The 22,734-nt window shown below is 44.6% G+C and overlaps 1 protein-coding gene across 1 annotated transcript in view; it reads left to right on the top strand.

Annotated features, from left to right (window-relative positions):
* LOC135549478 (CUB and sushi domain-containing protein 1-like) overlaps nt 1–22,734 on the top strand; it is a 1,027,892-nt gene that overhangs the window by 86,593 nt on the left and 918,565 nt on the right. The window contains 2 exon segments of the mRNA XM_064979475.1: nt 6,375–6,436; nt 6,439–6,539. Of these exon segments, the coding sequence (XP_064835547.1) occupies nt 6,375–6,436; nt 6,439–6,539 (163 nt within the window).

Raw genomic sequence — 22,734 nt, 5'->3', positions numbered from 1 at the left:
AGATTCCATCCCCTTAGATTCCACTCCTCCTTAGATTCCATCCCCTTAGATTCCACCCCTCCTTAGATTCCATCCCCTTAGATTCCACCCCTCCTGAGATTCCATCCCCTTAGATTCCACCTCTCCTTAGATTCCACCCCTCCTTAGATTCCACCCCTCCTTAGATTCCACCCCTCCTTAAGTTCCATCACCTTAGATTCCACCCCTCCTTAGATTCCATCCCCTTAGATTCCACCCCTCCTTAGATTCCACCCCTCCTTAGATTCCATCCCCTTAGATTCCACCCCTCCTTAGATTCCATCCCCTTAGATTCCACCCCTCCTTAGATTCCATCCCCTTAGATTGCATCCCTCCTGAGATTCCATCCCCTTAGATTCCACCCCTCCTTAGATTCCATCCCCTTAGATTCCACCCCTCCTTAGATTCCATCCCCTTAGATTCCACCCCTCCTTTAGATTCCACCCCTCCTTAGATTCCACCCCTCCTTAGATTACATCCCATTAGATCCCACCCCTCCTTAGATTCCATCCCCTTAGATTCCACTCCTCCTTAGATTCCATCCCCTTAGATTCCATCCCTCCTGAGATTCCATCCCCTTAGATTCCACCCCTCCTTAGATTCCATCCCCTTAGATTCCACCACTCCTTATATTCCACCCCTCCTTAGATTCCATCCCCTTAGATTCCACTCCTCCTTTAGATTCCATCCCCTTAGATTCCACCCCTCCTTAGATTCCACCCCTCCTTAGATTCCACCCCTCCTTAGATTCCACCCCTCCTTAGATTCCTTCCCCTTAGATTCCACCCCTCCTTAGATTCCTTCCCCTTAGATTCCACCCCTCCTTAGATTCCATCCCCTTAGATTCCATCCCTCCTGAGATTCCATCCCCTTAGATTCCACCCCTCCTTAGATTCCATCCCCTTAGATTCCACCCCTCCTTAGATTCCACCCCTCCTTAGATTCCATCCCCTTAGATTCCACCCCTCCTTTAGATTCCATCCCCTTAGATTCCACCCCTCCTGAGATTCCATCCCCTTAGATTCCACCCCTCCTGAGATTCCATCCCCTTAGATTCCACCCCTCCTTAGATTCCACCCCTCCTTAGATTCCATCCCCTTAGATTCCACCCCTCCTTAGATTCCATCCCCTTAGATTCCACCCCTCCTTAGATTCCATCCCCTTAGATTCCACCCCTCCTTAGATTCCATCCCCTTAGATTCCACCCCTCCTGAGATTCCATCCCCGTAGATTCCACCTCTCCTTAGATTCCACCTCTCCTTAGATTCCACCCCTCCTTAGATTCCACCCCTCCTTAGATTCCACCCCTCCTTAGATTCCACCCCTCCTTAAGTTCCATCCCCTTAGATTCCACTCCTCCTTAGATTCCATCCCCTTAGATTCCACCCCTCCTTGGATTCCATCCCCTTAGATTCCACCCCTCCTGAGATTCCATCCCCTTAGATTCCACCCCTCCTTAGATTCCACCCCTCCTTAGATTCCACCCCTCCTTAAGTTCCATCACCTTAGATTCCACCCCTCCTTAGATTCCATCCCCTTAGATTCCACCCCTCCTTAGATTCCACCCTCCTTAGATTCCATCCCCTTAGATTCCACCCCTCCTTAGATTCCATCCCCTTAGATTCCACCCCTCCTTAGATTCCATCCCCTTAGATTCCATCCCTCCTGAGATTCCATCCCCTTAGATTCCACCCCTCCTTAGATTCCATCCCCTTAGATTCCACCACTCCTTATATTCCACCCCTCCTTAGATTCCATCCCCTTAGATTCCACTCCTCCTTTAGATTCCATCCCCTTAGATTCCACCCCTCCTTAGATTCCATCCCCTTAGATTCCACCCCTCCTTAGATTCCTTTTTTGCATCCCAAAAAGCACCTTATTCCCTATGTACCAGTGTTGCACCAGGTTTGCTTGAAGTAGTATACCCCATAGGGATTATGGGGACATTTGGGAGTCAGCCCCTGTCTCCTTTCCTTTCGTCGTCTGTTGCTTGGTCACCGTGACGACCGTTGACTGACAGTACCCGGGGACCCACATGTGTGGCTGCGTGGGAATTGACTATTTTCAGTGCAAATGAACTTTGACATTATTAACCTTGGTGAGTATCTCTTTCCGACGACAAGGAGAGATCACAATCCCCTCAACCATTGACTGAGGGATAATCACATCATGACGGTTGATGGATAAAGCGTGTCCGTGGAGATTTATAAATAGATGGAGTGTGTAAAGTGGTGGGAGGGCTAGCGATTAGAACTCCAATGCTAATAGCCTGCTGCTAGATACATGGTGATTATGGTACTGTATGTTATAGCATTCCAATGCTAATAGCCTGCTGCTAGATACAAGGTGACAATGGCATGTTATAGCATTCCAATGCTAATAGCCTGCTGCTAGATACAAGGTGATAATGGCATGTTATAGCACTCCAATGCTAATAGCCTGCTGCTCGATACAAGGTGATAATGGCATGTTATAGCACTCCAATGCTAATAGCCTGCTGCTAGATACACAGTGATAATGGCATGTTATAGCACTCCAATGCTAATAGCCTGCTGTTAGATACATGGTGATAATGGTACATCTCATTGGTCACCCCCAAAGCCAATTCTTCATTTGGCCGCCTTTCCTTCCAGTTCTCTGCTGCCAATGACTGGAACGAACTGCAAAAATCTCTAAAGCTGGAGACTCTTATCTCCCTCACTAGCTTTAAGCACCAACTGTCAGAGCAGCTCACAGATCACAGAACCTGTACATAAGTCATCTGTAAATAGCCTATCCAATCTACCTCATCCCCATACTGTATTTATTTATTTATTTATCTTGCTCCGTTGCACCCCAGTATCTCAACTTGCACATTCAACCTCTGCACATCCTACCATTCCAGTGTTTAATTGCTATATTGTAAATTATTTGCCACTACGGCCTATTTATTGCCTTACCTCCCTTATCTTACCTCATTTGCACATTCTGTATATATAATATTCTACTCTATTATAGATGATGTTCTATGTTTGTTTAGTCCATGTGTAACTCTGTGTTGTTGTATGTGTTGAACTGCTTTGCTTTATCTTGACCAGGTCGCAATTGTAAATGAGAACTTGTTCTCAACTAGCCTACCTGGTTAAATAAAGGTGTTCTCAACTAGCCTACCTGGTTAAATAAAGGTGTTCTCAATCAGCCTACCTGGTTAAATAAAGGTTAAATAAAAAATTTATGGTATGTTATGTTATAGCACTCCAATGCTAATGGCCTACCAATAGATACATAGTGATTGTGGTATGTTATAGCAATCCAATGCTAATGGCCTACCAATAGATACATAGTGATTGTGGTATGTTATAGCAATCCAATGCTAATGGCCTACCAATAGATACATAGTGATTGTGGTATGTTATAGCAATCCAATGCTAATGGCCTGCCAATAGATACATAGTGATTGTGGTATGTTACAGCAATCCAATATGAATTGCCTGCTGCTAGATAAATGGTGATATGTTGTGGTGACAAAGAGGTGTAGTCCTCTGTCAAGGGGCTTGACAAGGGGGTTGTCAATAGGATTGTCAAGTGGTTTGTAAAGGAACTTGTCAAGAGGCTTGCCAAGGGCTTGTCAAGAGGCTTGCCAAGGGGTTGTCAAGAGGCTTGTGAAGGGGCTTGTCAAAGGGTTGTCAATGCGATTATCAAGGAGATTGTCAAGGGGATTGTCAAGGGGCTTGTCAAGGGTCTTGGCAATGGGCTTGTCAAGGATATTGGTCAAAATGGTTGTCGAAGGGTTGTCAAGGGGATTGTCAGGTGATTGTCAAGGGGATTGTCAAGAGGCATGTACAAGTGATTGACATGTGTTTTGTCAAGGAGCTTGCCAAGGGGCTTGTCAAAGGGGCTTGTCAGGGTGGTCAAGGGGCTGGTCAAGGGGATTGTCAAGGGGATTGTCAAGCGGATTGTCAAGCGGATTGTCAAGCGGATTGTCAAGTGTTTTGTCAAGGGTTTTGTCAAGGGGACTGTCAAGAGGATTGTAAAGGTAATGGTCAAGGGGCTTGTCCAAGGGTATTGTCAAGGGGATTGTTAAGAGGATTGTCAAGAGGATTGTCAAGGTGCTTGTCAAGGGGCTTGTCAAGGGGCTTGTCAAGGGGCTTGTCAAGGGGTTTGTCAAGGAGATTGTCAAGGTGCTTGTCAAGGGGTTTGTCAAGGAGATTGTCAATGTGCTTGTCAAGGGGTTTGTCAAGGGGAGTGTCAAGGGGACTGTTAAGATGATTGTCAAGGTGCTGATGATTAACAAGGTGCTTGTTAAAGGGATTATGAAGGGGCTTGTCAATGGTCTTGTCAAGTGGCTTGTCAAGGGGGTTGTCAATTGGGTTGTCAAGAGGCTTGTCTAGTGTTTTGTCAAGGTGCTTTTCAAGGGGCTGTCAAAGGGTTTTAAGGGGTATTGTCACGGGGATTGTCAAGGGGCTTGTCAAGGGGATCGTCAAGTAGCTAGTCAAGTTGATTGTCAAGGAGCTTGTCAAGGGGCTTGTCAAAAGGTTGTCAAGGGGATTGTGAAGGAGATTGTCAAGGGGTTTGTCAAGGGTCTTGTCAAGGGGATTGTCAAGGATTTGTCAAGGAGCTTTTCAAGGGGATTGTCAATGGTTTGTCAAGGAGCTTGTCAAGGCTTTTGTCAAGAGGTTTGTCAAGCGGATTGTCAAGCGGATTGCCAAAGGGTATTCTCAAGGGGATTGTCAAGGTGCTGGTCAAGGGGGTTGTCAAGGGGCTTGTCAAGGGGCTTGTCAAGGGGAGTGTTAAGCTGATTGGTACAAGCTCTTCAGTTTCTTGGCTATTCCATGCAAGAAATTGCCAAGAAACTGAAGAGCTTGTACCACACTGTGTACTACTCCCTTCACAGATGTCACTTAATACACACCTGTCACCTTCGACTTGCGCACCTGCACCTCATGACAATCACCTGGACTCCGTCCCTTCCATCCATCTGTCACTCCCCTTGGTTCTTTCCTCAGGTGTTATTGACTCTGTTTATATGTCGGTGCCTTGTTTGTGGTTCTTTTTCATTGTTTCTTTTATTTATTAAAACACTAAAAACTCCCTGAACTTACTTCCCCAATCTCAGCGCACTCGTTACAGAATAACACCTCACCTAAGGGAAGCATCAGGGTGTTTTTTTGTGTTTTTTTTGTGTCAGAGTAATTATGTTGGGTCCGGGAACTGCTTCAGGCTCTCATGCCTCAGTCAGCTCGTCAGGTTCTCATGCCTCAGCCAGCTCATCAGGCTCTCATGCCTCAGCCAGCTCATCAGGCTCTCATGCCTCAGCCAGCTCCTCAGGCTCTCATGCCTCAGCCAGCTCATCAGGCTCTCATGCCTCAGCCAGCTCATCAGGCTCTCATGCCTCAGCCAGCTCCTCAGTCTCTCATGCCTCAGCCAGCTCATCAGGCTCTCATGCCTCAGCCGGCTCATCAGTCTCTCATGCCTCAGCCAGCTCATCAGGCTCTCATGCCTCAGCCAGCTCATCAGTCTCTCATGCCTCAGCCAGCTCCTCAGTCTCTCATGCCTCAGCCAGCTCATCAGGCTCTCATGCCTCAGCCAGCTCATCAGTCTCTCATGCCTCAGCCAGCTCATCAGATTCTCATGCCTCAGCCAGCTCATCAGGCTCTCATGCCTCAGCCAGCTCATCAGGCTCTCATGCCTCAGCCAGCTCATCAGATTCTCATGCCTCAGCCAGCTCATCAGTCTCTCATGCCTCAGCCAGCTCATCAGGCTCTCATGCCTCAGCCAGCTCATCAGATTGTCATGCCTCAGCCAGCTCATCAGGCTCTCATGCCTCAGCCAGCTCATCAGGCTCTCATGCCTCAGCCAGCTCGTCAGGTTCTCATGCCTCAGCTAGATCGCCTGCTCTGCTTCCATACCTGTGTTTGTGCACATGCCTGATCTGATCCTATGCTTGTAATGTAACACAGCATACTCAAGAACCACCGCCAAGGCATTTCACTGACTGAGCAAGCCAAGGCATTTCTGCACCACTGACAGAGATAGCCACAGCATTTCTGCATCACTGACAGAGATAGCCACAGCATTTCTGCATCACTGACAGAGATAGCCACAGCATTTCTGCATCTATTACTAGGTCTCAGGATGGTAGTAGTGATGCACTAGCCATCTGTTTGTTAGCTTCTGTGTGTGAATTTGAATGGTTACCATTTCTACAGCCGCATCCCACAGCTTTACCAAAACAGTAGTGGGGTGTCCACTTTGTTGGTGTTTGAACGTGCAAATATCCCCTTTAATGTTACGTGTTGCTCAGTCTACTTTGCTAACCACATGTTCTCCCTCTCTCCATTCACACTAACAGGTCTGTAGTGGACCCCCCCCAACAGCTCAGAACTGCAGTTACTCTCTCCAGAGCCCAAACGGTACGATAGAGAGCCCTGGCTACACAACCCGTACAGGGTTGGACCCCTAAACTATGCCAACTGTGTGGACTAGTAACACTGTCTGTAGTGATCCTGGTCAGTGGCAGAACACAACAGGATACAACTGGTGTTAACACTAACAGGTCTGTAGTGGACAGTAACCTAGGTCTGAGTGGACAGTAACACTAACAGGTCTGTAGTGACACTAACAGGTCTGTAGTGGACAGTAACACTAACAGGTCTGTAGTGGACAGTAACACTAACAGGTCTGTAGTGGACAGTAACACTAACAGGTCTGTAGTGGACAGAACAGGTCTGTAGTGGACAGACTAACAGGTCTGTAGTGGAAGTGACTAACAGGTCTGTAGTGGACAGTAACACTAACAGGTCTGTAGTGGATAACACTAACAGGTCTGTAGTGGACAGTAACACTAACAGGTCTGTAGTGGACAGTAACACTAACAGGTCTGTAGTGGACAGTAACACTAACAGGTCTGTTGACAGTAACACTAACAGGTCTGTAGTGGACAGTAACACTAACAGGTCTGTAGTGGACAAAACTAACAGGTCTGTAGTGTAACACTAACAGGTCTGTAGTGGACAGTAACACTAACAGGTCTGTAGTGGACAGTAACACTAACAGGTCTGTAGTTGATAACACTAACAGGTCTGTAGTGGACAGTAACACTAACAGGTCTGTAGTGGACAGTAACACTAACAGGTCTGTAGTGGACAGTAACACTAAATAGTGGACAGTAACACTAACAGGTCTGTAGTGGACAGTAACACTAACAGGTCTGTAGTGGACAGTAACACTAACAGGTCTGTAGTGGACAGTAACACTAACAGGTCTGTAGTGGACAGTAACACTAACAGGTCTGTAGTGGACAGTAACACTAACAGGTCTGTAGTGGACAGTAACACTAACAGGTCTGTAGTGGACAGTAACACTAACAGGTCTGTAGTGGACAGTAACACTAACAGGTCTGTAGTGGACAGTAACACTAACAGGTCTGTAGTGGACAGTAACACTAACAGGTCTGTAGTGGACAGTAACAGGTCTGTAGTGGACAGTAACACTAACAGGTCTGTAGTGGACAGTAACACTAACAGGTCTGTAGTGGACAGTAACACTAACAGGTCTGTAGTGGACAGTAACACTAACAGGTCTGTAGTGGACAGTAACACTAACAGGTCTGTAGTGGACAGTAACACTAACAGGTCTGTAGTGGACAGTAACACTAACAGGTCTGTAGTGGACAGTAACAGGTCTGTAGTGGACAGTAACACTAACAGGTCTGTAGTGGACAGTAACACTAACAGGTCTGTAGTGGACAGTAACACTAACAGGTCTGTAGTGGACAGTAACACTAACAGGTCTGTAGTGGACAGTAACACTAACAGGTCTGTAGTGGACAGTAACACTAACAGGTCTGTAGTGGACAGTAACACTAACAGGTCTGTAGTGGACAGTAACACTAACAGGTCTGTAGTGGACAGTAACACTAACAGGTCTGTAGTGGACAGTAACACTAACAGGTCTGTAGTGGACAGTAACACTAACAGGTCTGTAGTGGACAGTAACACTAACAGGTCTGTAGTGGACAGTAACACTAACAGGTCTGTAGTGGACAGTAACACTAACAGGTCTGTAGTGGACAGTAACACTAACAGGTCTGTAGTGGACAGTAACACTAACAGGTCTGTAGTGGACAGTAACACTAACAGGTCTGTAGTGGACAGTAACACTAACAGGTCTGTAGTGGACAGTAACACTAACAGGTCTGTAGTGGACAGTAACACTAACAGGTCTGTAGTGGACAGTAACACTAACAGGTCTGTAGTGGACAGTAACACTAACAGGTCTGTAGTGGACAGTAACACTAACAGGTCTCTGTAACACTAGGTGGACAGTAACACTAACAGGTCTGTAGTGGACAGTAACACTAACAGGTCTGTAGTGGACAGTAACACTAACAGGTCTGTAGTGGACAGTAACACTAACAGGTCTGTAGTGGACAGTAACACTAACAGGTCTGTAGTGGACAGTAACACTAACAGGTCTGTAGTGGACAGTAACACTAACAGGTCTGTAGTGGACAGTAACACTAACAGGTCTGTAGTGGACAGTAACACTAACAGGTCTGTAGTGGACAGTAACACTAACAGGTCTGTAGTGGACAGTAACACTAACAGGTCTGTAGTGGACAGTAACACTAACAGGTCTGTAGTGGACAGTAACACTAACAGGTCTGTAGTGGACAGTAACACTAACAGGTCTGTAGTGGACAGTAACACTAACAGGTCTGTAGTGGACAGTAACACTAACAGGTCTGTAGTGGACAGTAACACTAACAGGTCTGTAGTGGACAGTAACACTAACAGGTCTGTAGTGGTAACAGGTCTGTAGTGGACAGTAACACTAACAGGTCTGTAGTGGACAGTAACACTAACAGGTCTGTAGTGGACAGTAACACTAACAGGTCTGTAGTGGACAGTAACACTAACAGGTCTGTAGTGGACAGTAACACTAACAGAGGTCTGTAGTGGACAGTAACACTAACAGGTCTGTAGTGGACAGTAACACTAACAGGTCTGTAGTGGACAGTAACACTAACAGGTCTGTAGTGGACAGTAACACTAACAGGTCTGTAGTGGACAGTAACACTAACAGGTCTGTAGTGGACAGTAACACTAACAGGTCTGTAGTGGACAGTAACACTAACAGAGGTCTGTAGTGGACAGTAACACTAACAGGTCTGTAGTGGACAGTAACACTAACAGGTCTGTAGTGGACAGTAACACTAACAGGTCTGTAGTGGACAGTAACACTAACAGGTCTGTAGTGGACAGTAACACTAACAGGTCTGTAGTGGACAGTAACACTAACAGGTCTGTAGTGGACAGTAACACTAACAGGTCTGTAGTGGACAGTAACACTAACAGGTCTGTAGTGGACAGTAACACTAACAGGTCTGTAGTGGACAGTAACACTAACAGGTCTGTAGTGGACAGTAACACTAACAGGTCTGTAGTGGACAGTAACACTAACAGGTCTGTAGTGGACAGTAACACTAACAGGTCTGTAGTGGACAGTAACACTAACAGGTCTGTAGTGGACAGTAACACTAACAGGTCTGTAGTGGACAGTAACACTAACAGGTCTGTAGTGGACAGTAACACTAACAGGTCTGTAGTGGACAGTAACACTAACAGGTCTGTAGTGGACAGTAACACTAACAGGTCTGTAGTGGACAGTAACACTAACAGGTCTGTAGTGGACAGTAACACTAACAGGTCTGTAGTGGACAGTAACACTAACAGGTCTGTAGTGGACAGTAACACTAACAGGTCTGTAGTGGACAGTAACACTAACAGGTCTGTAGTGGACAGTAACACTAACAGGTCTGTAACACTAACAGGTCTGTGGACAGTAACACTAACAGGTCTGTAGTGGACAGTAACACTAACAGGTCTGTAGTGGACAGTAACACTAACAGGTCTGTAGTGGACAGTAACACTAACAGGTCTGTAGTGGACAGTAACACTAACAGGTCTGTAGTGGACAGTAACACTAACAGGTCTGTAGTGACAGTAACACTAACAGGTCTGTAGTGGACAGTAACACTAACAGGTCTGTAGTGGACAGTAACACTAACAGGTCTGTAGTGGACAGTAACACTAACAGGTCTGTAGTGGACAGTAACACTAACAGGTCTGTAGTGGACAGTAACACTAACAGGTCTGTAGTGGACAGTAACACTAACAGGTCTGTAGTGGACAGTAACACTAACAGGTCTGTAGTGGACAGTAACACTAACAGGTCTGTAGTGGACAGGAGGTCTGTAGTGGACAGTAACACTAACAGGTCTGTAGTGGACAGTAACACTAACAGGTCTGTAGTGGACAGTAACACTAACAGGTCTGTAGTGGACAGTAACACTAACAGGTCTGTAGTGGACAGTAACACTAACAGGTCTGTAGTGGACAGTAACACTAACAGGTCTGTAGTGGACAGTAACACTAACAGGTCTGTAGTGGACAGTAACACTAACAGGTCTGTAGTGGACAGTAACACTAAGGTCTGTAGTGGACAGTAACACTAACAGGTCTGTAGTGGACAGTAACACTAACAGGTCTGTAGTGGACAGTAACACTAACAGGTCTGTAGTGGACAGTAACTAACAGGTCTGTAGTGGACAGTAACACTAACAGGTCTGTAGTGGACAGTAACACTAACAGGTCTGTAGTGGACTAACACTAACAGGTCTGTAGTGGACAGTAACACTAACAGGTCTGTAGTGGACAGTAACACTAACAGGTCTGTAGTGGACAGTAACACTAACAGGTCTGTAGTGGACAGTAACAGGTCTGTAGTGGACTAACAGGTCTGTAGTGGACAGTAACACTAACAGGTCTGTAGTGGGTAACACTAACAGGTCTGTAGTGGACAGTAACACTAACAGGTCTGTAGTGGACAGTAACACTAACAGGTCTGTAGTGGACAGTAACACTAACAGGTCTGTAGTGGACAGTAACACTAACAGGTCTGTAGTGGACAGTAACACTAACAGGTCTGTAGTGGACAGTAACACTAACAGGTCTGTAGTGGACAGTAACACTAACAGGTCTGTAGTGGACAGTAACACTAACAGTAACACTAACAGAGTCTGTAGTGGACAGTAACACTAACAGGTCTGTAGTGGACAGTAACACTAACAGGTCTGTAGTGGACAGTAACACTAACAGGTCTGTAGTGGACAGTAACACTAACAGGTCTGTAGTGGACAGTAACACTAACAGGTCTGTAGTGGACAGTAACACTAACAGGTCTGTAGTGGACAGTAACACTAACAGGTCTGTAGTGGACAGTAACACTAACAGGTCTGTAGTGGACAGTAACACTAACAGGTCTGTAGTGGACAGTAACACTAACAGGTCTGTAGTGGACAGTAACACTAACAGGTCTGTAGTGGACAGTAACACTAACAGGTCTGTAGTGGACAGTAACACTAACAGGTCTGTAGTGGACAGTAACACTAACAGGTCTGTAGTGGACAGTAACACTAACAGGTCTGTAGTGTAACAGGTCTGTGTGGACAGTAACACTAACAGGTCTGTAGTGGACAGTAACACTAACAGGTCTGTAGTGGACAGTAACACTAACAGGTCTGTAGTGGACAGTAACACTAACAGGTCTGTAGTGGACAGTAACACTAACAGGTCTGTAGTGGACAGTAACACTAACAGGTCTGTAGTGGACAGTAACACTAACAGGTCTGTAGTGGACAGTAACACTAACAGGTCTGTAGTGGACAGTAACACTAACAGGTCTGTAGTGGACAGTAACACTAACAGGTCTGTAGTGGACAGTAACACTAACAGGTCTGTAGTGGACAGTAACACTAACAGGTCTGTAGTGGACAGTAACACTAACAGGTCTGTAGTGGACAGTAACACTAACAGGTCTGTAGTGGACAGTAACACTAACAGGTCTGTAGTGGACAGTAACACTAACAGGTCTGTAGTGGACAGTAACACTAACAGGTCTGTAGTGGACAGTAACACTAACAGGTCTGTAGTGGACAGTAACACTAACAGGTCTGTAGTGGACAGTAACACTAACAGGTCTGTAGTGGACAGTAACACTAACAGGTCTGTAGTGGACAGTAACACTAACAGGTCTGTAGTGGACAGTAACACTAACAGGTCTGTAGTGGACAGTAACACTAACAGGTCTGTAGTGGACAGTAACACTAACAGGTCTGTAGTGGACAGTAACACTAACAGGTCTGTAGTGGACAGTAACACTAACAGGTCTGTAGTGGACAGTAACACTAACAGGTCTGTAGTGGACAGTAACACTAACAGGTCTGTGGTGGACAGTAACACTAACAGGTCTGTAGTGAACACTAACAGGTCTGTAGTGGACAGTAACACTAACAGGTCTGTAGTGGACAGTAACACTAACAGGTCTGTAGTGGACAGTAACACTAACAGGTCTGTAGTGGACAGTAACACTAACAGGTCTGTAGTGGACAGTAACACTAACAGGTCTGTAGTGGACAGTAACACTAACAGGTCTGTAGTGGACAGTAACACTAACAGGTCTGTAGTGGACAGTAACACTAACAGGTCTGTAGTGACAGTAACACTAACAGGTCTGTAGTGGACAGTAACACTAACAGGTCTGTAGTGGACAGTAACACTAACACAGGTCTGTAGTGGACAGTAACACTAACAGGTCTGTAGTGGACAGTAACACTAACAGGTCTGTAGTGGACAGTAACACTAACAGGTCTGTAGTGGACAGTAACACTAACAGGTCTGTAGTGGACAGTAACACTAACAGGTCTGTAGTGGACAGTAACACTAACAGGTCTGTAGTGGACAGTAACACTAACAGGTCTGTAGTGGACAGTAACACTAACAGGTCTGTAGTGGACAGTAACACTAACAGGTCTGTAGTGGACAGTAACACTAACAGGTCTGTAGTGGACAGTAACACTAACAGGTCTGTAGTGGACAGTAACACTAACAGGTCTGTAGTGGACAGTAACACTAACAGGTCTGTAGTGGACAGTAACACTAACAGGTCTGTAGTGGACAGTAACACTAACAGGTCTGTAGTGGACAGTAACACTAACAGGTCTGTAGTGGACAGTAACACTAACAGGTCTGTAGTGGACAGTAACACTAACAGGTCTGTAGTGGACAGTAACACTAACAGGTCTGTAGTGGACAGTAACACTAACAGGTCTGTAGTGGACAGTAACACTAACAGGTCTGTAGTGGACAGTAACACTAACAGGTCTGTAGTGGACAGTAACACTAACAGGTCTGTAGTGGACAGTAACACTAACAGGTCTGTAGTGGACAGTAGTGGACAGTAACACTAACAGGTCTGTAGTGGACAGTAACACTAACAGGTCTGTAGTGGACAGTAACACTAACAGGTCTGTAGTGGACAGTAACACTAACAGGTCTGTAGTGGACAGTAACACTAACAGGTCTGTAGTGGACAGTAACACTAACAGGTCTGTAGTGGACAGTAACACTAACAACAGTAACACTAACAGGTCTGTAGTGGACAGTAACACTAACAGGTCTGTAGTGGACAGTAACACTAACAGGTCTGTAGTGGACAGTAACACTAACAGGTCTGTAGTGGACAGTAACACTAACAGGTCTGTAGTGGACAGTAACACTAACAGGTCTGTAGTGGACAGTAACACTAACAGGTCTGTAGTGGACAGTAACACTAACAGGTCTGTAGTGGACAGTAACACTAACAGGTCTGTAGTGGACAGTAACACTAACAGGTCTGTAGTGGACAGTAACACTAACAGGTCTGTAGTGGACAGTAACACTAACAGGTCTGTAGTGGACAGTAACACTAACAGGTCTGTAGTGGACAGTAACACTAACAGGTCTGTAGTGGACAGTAACACTAACAGGTCTGTAGTGGACAGTAACACTAACAGGTCTGTAGTGGACAGTAACACTAACAGGTCTGTAGTGGACAGTAACACTAACAGAGGTCTGTAGTGGACAGTAACACTAACAGGTCTGTAGTGGACAGTAACACTAACAGGTCTGTAGTGGACAGTAACACTAACAGGTCTGTAGTGGACAGTAACACTAACAGGTCTGTAGTGGACAGTAACACTAACAGGTCTGTAGTGGACAGTAACACTAACAGGTCTGTAGTGGACAGTAACACTAACAGGTCTGTAGTGGACAGTAACACTAACAGGTCTGTAGTGGACAGTAACACTAACAGGTCTGTAGTGGACAGTAACACTAACAGGTCTGTAGTGGACAGTAACACTAACAGGTCTGTAGTGGACAGTAACACTAACAGGTCTGTAGTGGACAGTAACACTAACAGGTCTGTAACAGGTCTGTGGACAGTAACACTAACAGGTCTGTAGTGGACAGTAACACTAACAGGTCTGTAGTGGACAGTAACACTAACAGGTCACTAACAGGTCTGTAGTGGACAGTAACACTAACAGGTCTGTAGTGGACAGTAACACTAACAGGTCTGTAGTGGACAGTAACACTAACAGGTCTGTAGTGGACAGTAACACTAAACACTAACAGGTCTGTAGTGGACAGTAACACTAACAGGTCTGTAGTGGACAGTAACACTAACAGGTCTGTAGTGGACAGTAACACTAACAGGTCTGTAGTGGACAGTAACACTAACAGGTCTGTAGTGGACAGTAACACTAGTGGACAGTAACACTAACAGGTCTGTAGTGGACAGTAACACTAACAGGTCTGTAGTGGACAGTAACACTAACAGGTCTGTAGTGGACAGTAACACTAACAGGTCTGTAGTGGACAGTAACACTAACAGGTCTGTAGTGGACAGTAACACTAACAGGTCTGTAGTGGACAGTAACACTAACAGGTCTGTAGTGGACAGTAACACTAACAGGTCTGTAGTGGACAGTAACACTAACAGGTCTGTAGTGGACAGTAACACTAACAGGTCTGTAGTGGACAGTAACACTAACAGGTCTGTAGTGGACAGTAACACTAACAGGTCTGTAGTGGACAGTAACACTAACAGGTCTGTAGTGGACAGTAACACTAACAGGTCTGTAGTGGACAGTAACACTAACAGGTCTGTAGTGGACAGTAACACTAACAGGTCTGTAGTGGACAGTAACACTAACAGGTCTGTAGTGGACAGTAACACTAACAGGTCTGTAGTGGACAGTAACACTAACAGGTCTGTAGTGGACAGTAACACTAACAGGTCTGTAGTGGACAGTAACACTAACAGGTCTGTAGTGGACAGTAACACTAACAGGTCTGTAGTGGACAGTAACACTAACAGGTCTGTAGTGGACAGTAACACTAACAGGTCTGTAGTGGACAGTAACACTAACAGGTCTGTAGTGGACAGTAACACTAACAGGTCTGTAGTGGACAGTAACACTAACACTGTAGTGGACAGTAACACTAACAGGTCTGTAGTGGAGGTCAGTAACACTAACAGGTCTGTAGTGGACAGTAACACTAACAGGTCTGTAGTGGACAGTAACACTAACAGGTCTGTAGTGGACAGTAACACTAACAGGTCTGTAGTGGACAGTAACACTAACAGGTCTGTAGTGGACAGTAACACTAACAGGTCTGTAGTGGACAGTAACACTAACAGGTCTGTAGTGGACAGTAACACTAACAGGTCTGTAGTGGACAGTAACACTAACAGGTCTGTAGTGGACAGTAACACTAACAGGTCTGTAGTGGACAGTAACACTAACAGGTCTGTAGTGGACAGTAACACTAACAGGTCTGTAGTGGACAGTAACACTAACAGGTCTGTAGTGGACAGTAACACTAACAGGTCTGTAGTGGACAGTAACACTAACAGGTCTGTAGTGGACAGTAACACTAACAGGTCTGTAGTGGACAGTAACACTAACAGGTCTGTAGTGGACAGTAACACTAACAGGTCTGTAGTGGACAGTAACACTAACAGGTCTGTAGTGGACAGTAACACTAACAGGTCTGTAGTGGACAGTAACAGGTCTGTAACAGTAACACTAACAGGTCTGTAGTGGACAGTAACACTAACAGTAACACTAACAGGTCTGTAGTGGACAGTAACACTAACAGGTCTGTAGTGGACAGTAACAGTAACAGGTCTGTAGTGGACAGTAACACTAACAGGTCTGTAGTGGACAGTAACACTAAAGGTCAGGTCTGTAGTGGACAGTAACACTAACAGGTCTGTAGTGGACAGTAACACTAACAGGTCTGTAGTGGACAGTAACACTAACAGGTCTGTAGTGGACAGTAACACTAACAGGTCTGTAGTGGACAGTAACACTAACAGGTCTGTAGTGGACAGTAACACTAACAGGTCTGTAGTGGACAGTAACAGGTCTAACAGAGGTCTGTAGTGGACAGTAACACTAGTGGACAGTAACACTAACAGGTCTGTAGTGGACAGTAACACTAACAGGTCTGTAGTGGACAGTAACACTAACAGGTCTGTAGTGGACAGTAACACTAACAGGTCTGTAGTGGACAGTAACACTAACAGGTCTGTAGTGGACAGTAACACTAACAGGTCTGGACAGTAACACTAGTGGACAGTAACACTAACAGGTCTGTAGTGGACAGTAACACTAACAGGTCTGTAGTGGACAGTAACACTAACAGGTCTGTAGTGGACAGTAACACTAACAGGTCTGTAACACTAGTCTGGACAGTAACAGGTCTGTAACAGTAACACTAACAGGTCTGTAGTGGACAGTAACACTAACAGGTCTGTAGTGGACAGTAACACAGGTCTGTAACAGTAACACTAACAGGTCTGTAGTGGACAGTAACACTAACAGGTCTGTAGTGGACAGTAACACTAACAGGTCTGTAGTGGACAGTAACACTAACAGGTCTGTAGTGGACAGTAACACTAACAGGTCTGTAGTGGACAGTGGACTGTAGTAACACTAACAGGTCTGTAGTGGACAGTAACACTAACAGGTCTGTAGTGGACAGTAACACTAACAGGTCTGTAGTGGACAGTAACACTAACAGGTCTGTAGTGGACAGTAACACTAACAGGTCTGTAGTGGACAGTAACACTAACAGGTCTGTAGTGGACAGTAACACTAACAGGTCTGTAGTGGACAGTAACACTAACAGGTCTGTAGTGGACAGTAACACTAACAGGTCTGTAGTGGACAGTAACACTAACAGGTCTGTAGTGGACAGTAACACTAACAGGTCTGTAGTGGACAGTAACACTAACAGGTCTGTAGTGGACAGTAACACTAACAGGTCTGTAGTGGACAGTAACACTAACAGGTCTGTAGTGGACAGTAACACTAACAGGTCTGTAGTGGACAGTAACACTAACAGGTCTGGACAGTAACACTAACAGGTCTGTAGTGGACAGTAACACTAACAGGTCTGTAGTGGACAGTAACACTAACAGGTCTGTAGTGGACAGTAACACTAACAGGTCTGTAGTGGACAGTAACACTAACAGGTCTGTAGTGGACAGTAACACTAACAGGTCTGTAGTGGACAGTAACACTAACAGGTCTGTAGTGGACAGTAACACTAACAGGTCTGTAGTGGACAGTAACACTAACAGGTCTGTAGTGGACAGTAACACTAACAGGTCTGTAGTGGACAGTAACACTAACAGAGGTCTGTAGTGGACAGTAACACTAACAGGTCTGTAGTGGACAGTAACACTAACAGGTCTGTAGTGGACAGTAACACTAACAGGTCTGTAGTGGACAGTAACACTAACAGGTCTGTAGTGGACAGTAACACTAACAGGTCTGTAGTGGACAGTAACACTAGAGGTCTGTAGTGGACAGTAACACTTCTGTAGTGGACAGTAACACTAACAGGTCTGTAGTGGACAGTAACACTAACAGGTCTGTAGTGGACAGTAACACTAACAGGTCTGAGTAACACTAGGTCTGGACAGTAACACTAACAGGTCTGTAGTGGACAGTAACACTAACAGGTCTGTAGTGGACAGTAACACTAACAGGTCTGTAGTGGACAGTAACACTAACAGGTCTGTGTTGGACAGTAACACTAACAGGTCTGTAGGGTTAACAGACTAACAGGTCTGTAGTGGATCAATTAGTCAGAGTTAGTAACACTAAATGTAGTGGACTTTGGTAACACTAACAGTTCTGTAGTGGACAGTACAACAGGTCTGTTGTCTGTAGTGGTTATATTTTTGACATTAACAGGTTTTTGGACATAGAATTGTAAGTCTGTAGTGGACTGTCATGGATTTGGACAGTAACACTAACAGGTCTTTGAGTAACACTAACAGGTCTGTAGTGGAATGAGGTCTGTAGTGACAGACTAACAGAGGTCTTAGTGGACAGTAACACTAACAGGTCTGTAGTGGACATTAATGTAAAGGTCTGTAGTGGACAGTAACACTAACTGAGTTAACAGAGGTTTGGACAGTAACACTAACAGGTCTGTAGTGGACAGTGCATAACAGGTCTGTAGTGGACAGTAACACTAACAGGTCTGAGTGGACAGTAACACTTTGGACAGTAACACTAACAGGTCTGTAGTGGACAGTAACACTAACAGAGGTCTGTAGTGGACAGACTAACAGGTCTGTAGTCAGTAACACTCTCTTTCACAAGGTCTGTAGTGGAAGTAACACTCAGGTCTGTAGTGGATAATATCTATAATTAATAATAATAATATATAATAATATCTATAATTAATAATAATAATATATAATAATATCTATAATTTATAATAATAATATATAATAATATCTATAATTTCCAGTCTGCATGTGTTGAGCCGTAATGCCCAATTTGATTAAGTCTGCATGGGTTATATTTTTGATTTTTAATACATTGTAATGCCCCTGACTAATGATGATATTCTGCATGTACGGCCGTAATGCCCCCTAACATTCTGCATGTACGGCCGTAATGCCCCCTAACAAAAAAAAAATCACATGCAATATTTTTGCAGCCAGTGGCCGTTGTGCCCTTGGGATGAACATAATCATTAGAATTCCCGTCTCCCAGCTGCTTGCCGATGCACCTCGTGACTGCGCGCGTCCTTATCCAATTCTGATGCGCATATTGAAGATATTGGAAGAATTGTCCACATTATCTTTTCGTCAACCAAGAAGAATGAAGATGAGTGAATAGGCAATCTACTATCCTCCATACTACAACAACTGACCTATTCTATGCGATAAATAAATATTACAAATTGTTGTGGGATGCGATAGATCCCAAATTAATACAACCACTAGCATCAAAAAAATAACTGTTCTTAGCATTGAACTTGACACAGCAGATCAGAACGTTTATCTCATTAAACTGTTCATAAACTATTAGGCTTTTTCTTCACATTATAAGTGCAGAGAAGCGAACACTGCAGTTGGGTATAAGCGCAAATGTTCGTTCCGTTAGCAGGAAAACACAATTCTTAAAACTTGACCTCAAAATGTGATGCTTTTATTATAAAGGTACATTTGTTTTTAATGGAGAAGATGGCCATCCAACAAACTTAAAACTCACAAACTTAAAAACTAACGCGTTAACTATGTATACCAGTTAGGCTCTATACCGCTTTGTTAGGTGGATTAATGTGCTTCATTTTAAGAAGTTATCCGCTAGGCTTCATGAAGTAGAGTATTATTTGAAAAAGTAAAAAAAAAGAAATGTCACGTGCTGTTTCTTGCTTTATGCTGAGCATCATTCACAAGTGTTATACTGATATTGTTACCCACCAGACTATTTTTGATTTAATCTTGTCTTTACATGTACTAAGTTTTATATGTGTGAAATGTATTTCGATTTAGAATGGACCGTTATCATGCTCATTAAAAATTATCTCCTTCTACCTCTTGTTGTGGTAATAACCTAGCAGTTGAATGAACTCCTAGCATTTGAATGGACTCTACCTCTTGTTGTGGTAGTAACCGATCATTTGAATGGACTCTACCTCTTGTTGTGGTAATAACCTAGCAGTTGAATGGACTCTACCTCTTGTTGTGGTAATAACCGAGCATTTGAAGGACCTCGTCCTCTTGATGTGGTAGAATCCTATTTAATCATTTGAATGGCCACTTCATTCATATAGCCCTCTGTCATAGCTACTTATCCTCAATGCTGAGCTCTTCAATTGGGTTAGTGTGGCACTACCTCAGAGGATTTTAGAATATGTTATGTAAGCTTTTTTTTATATAGAGATATGCCTCATCTTAAGATGTAGCAGTCTTTACCAAAGCATTTCTAGCCGTCGGCAGGCTTGACATTGTTTTTGAATGTCTGGCTGGTCTTTAAATGCACACAGCAGTGCCGCACATGCCTTAGAGCCTCTGTTGTCACCAAGTAAATAGAGAGGAGTTTTTCTTGAGCTTTGTTTCTGATCTCCTTCTGTGGTCTGCCAGTCTCTCTCTTTCTCTTTCTCTCTCTTTCTTTTTCTCTCCCTCTTATTCTCTCTCTCTCTCTCTCTCTTTCTCTCGTTTTCTCCATCTCTCGATCTGGGGCAGGTGATTAGAAAGTTGTTTATTCTATATCTCTCCTGACCCACAGCGATGATGACATCCGGATTCATTTGCCAGGCTATCCTCACCGATTGTGTAGTTAATTAAGGTTTGTCTTAGTTTGTGGTCTTTTACACAGGTTAAGTATTAAGCTGAAGTAAAGCCTCTTGTTTGGTAGCATTATGTCTGTCACTGACCTTCAACCTCACTTTGCCAATAGTTGACGTATGCGTTCTTATTACTATTCACCTCGAGCCGTGTCTTCTGTCTTGTTATTCACCTCCAGCTGTGTCATCTGTCTTGTTATTCACCTCCAGCTGTATAATCTGTCTTGTTATTCACCTCCAGCTGTGTCTTCTGTCTTGTTATTCACCTCCAGCTGTGTCATCTGTCTTGTTATTCACCTCCAGCTGTATAATCTGTCTTGTTATTCACCTCCAGCTGTGTCTTCTGTCTTGTTATTCACCTCCAGCTGTGTCATCTGTCTTGTTATTCACCTCCAGCTGTATAATCTGTCTTGTTATTCACCTCCAGCTGTGTCTTCTGTCTTGTTATTCACCTCCAGCTGTGTCTTCTGTCTTGTTATTCACCTCCAGTTGTGTCTTCTGTCTTGTTATTCACCTCCAGCTGTGTCTTCTGTCTCGTTATTCACCTCCAGCTGTGTCTTCTGTCTTGTTATTCACCTCCAGCTGTGTCTTCTGTCTCATTATTCACCTCCAGCTGTGTCTTCTGTCTTGTTATTCACCTCCAGCTGTGTCATCTGTCTTGTTATTCACCTCCAGCTGTGTCTTCTGTCTTGTTATTCACCTCCAGCTGTGTCTTCTGTCTTGTTATTCACCTCCAGCTGTGTCTTCTGTCTTGTTATTCACCTCCAGCTGTCTTCTGTCTCGTTATTCACCTCCAGCTGTGTCTTCTGTCTCGTTATTCACCTCCAGCTGTGTCTTCTGTCTCATTATTCACCTCCAGCTGTGTCTTCTGTCTTGTTATTCACCTCCAGCTGTGTAATCTGTCTTGTTATTCACCTCCAGCTGTGACATCTGTCTTGTTATTCACCTCCAGCTGTGTCTTCTGTCTTGTTATTCACCTCCAGCTGTGTCTTCTGTCTTGTTATTCACCTCCAGCTGTGTCTTCTGTCTTGTTATTCACCTCCAGCTGTGTCTTCTGTCTTGTTATTCACCTCCAGCTGTGTCTTCTGTCTTGTTATTCACCTCCATCTGTGTCTTCTGTCTTGTTATCACCTCCAGCTGTGTCTTCTGTCTTGTTATTCACCTCCAGCTGTGTCATCTGTCTTGTTATTCACCTCCAGCTGTGTCTTCTGTCTTGTTATTCACCTCCAGCTGTGTCATCTGTCTTGTTATTCACCTCCAGCTGTGTCTTCTGTCTTGTTATTCACCTCCAGCTGTATAATCTATTTTATTATTCACCTCCAGCCGTGTCATCTGTCTCATTATTATTATTATAGAAGGAAGGAGGGGAGGAGAGGGGGAAGGAGAAGGGAAGAGGAGATGGAAAGGCGAGGATTAGAGGGGAGGATCAGAGGGGAGGAGAGAGTTGGAGCAGGGAGACGAGGGGACATGAGGGGAGGAGGAGAGTGGACAAGGGGAGACGAGGGGAGACTAGGGTGTCAAGTAGTTGTGATTGTTGAACACAAAGCTCCCGTTGAGTGGTGTGTCTGACATATTGTTGTGTGTCGGAGATTTGGCCTCTCTGTGCCTTTCAAAGGAGACATTTTGTGAAGCGAGTAGAGAGCTCATGTTTATCAGTCAGTCAGTGGTGTGCTGCGTGCAGAGAACGAATAAGCAGGTCTCTTTCTCTTTCTCTGTCTCTCTCTCTCTCTCTTTGATGAACTGCTCTGTCTCCCTCCATTACAGCAGAACACATATTTAACTGTGTGTCATCTGTCTTGTTATTCACCTCCAGCTGTGTCATCTGTCTTGTTATTCACCTCCAGCTGTGTCATCTGTCTTGTTATTCACCTCCAGCTGTATAATCTGTCTTGTTATTCACCTCCAGCTGTGTCATCTGTCTTGTTATTCACCTCCAGCTGTATAATCTGTCTTGTTATTCACCTCCAGCTGTGTCTTCTGTCTCATTATTCACCTCCAGCTGTGTCTTCTGTCTTGTTATTCACCTCCAGCTGTGTCTTCTGTCTTGTTATTCACCTCCAGCTATATAATCTGTCTTGTTATTCACCTCCAGCTGTATAATCTGTCTTGTTATTCACCTCCAGCTGTGTCTTCTGTCTCATTATTCACCTCCAGCTGTGTCTTCTGTCTTGTTATTCACCTCCAGCTG

Source organism: Oncorhynchus masou, chromosome 12 (assembly GCF_036934945.1).
Source record: "Oncorhynchus masou masou isolate Uvic2021 chromosome 12, UVic_Omas_1.1, whole genome shotgun sequence".
Classification (NCBI taxonomy): Eukaryota; Metazoa; Chordata; class Actinopteri; order Salmoniformes; family Salmonidae; genus Oncorhynchus; species Oncorhynchus masou.
Note: the sequence above shows the minus strand (reverse complement) of the source record. Positions and strands in the feature narration are given on the sequence as shown.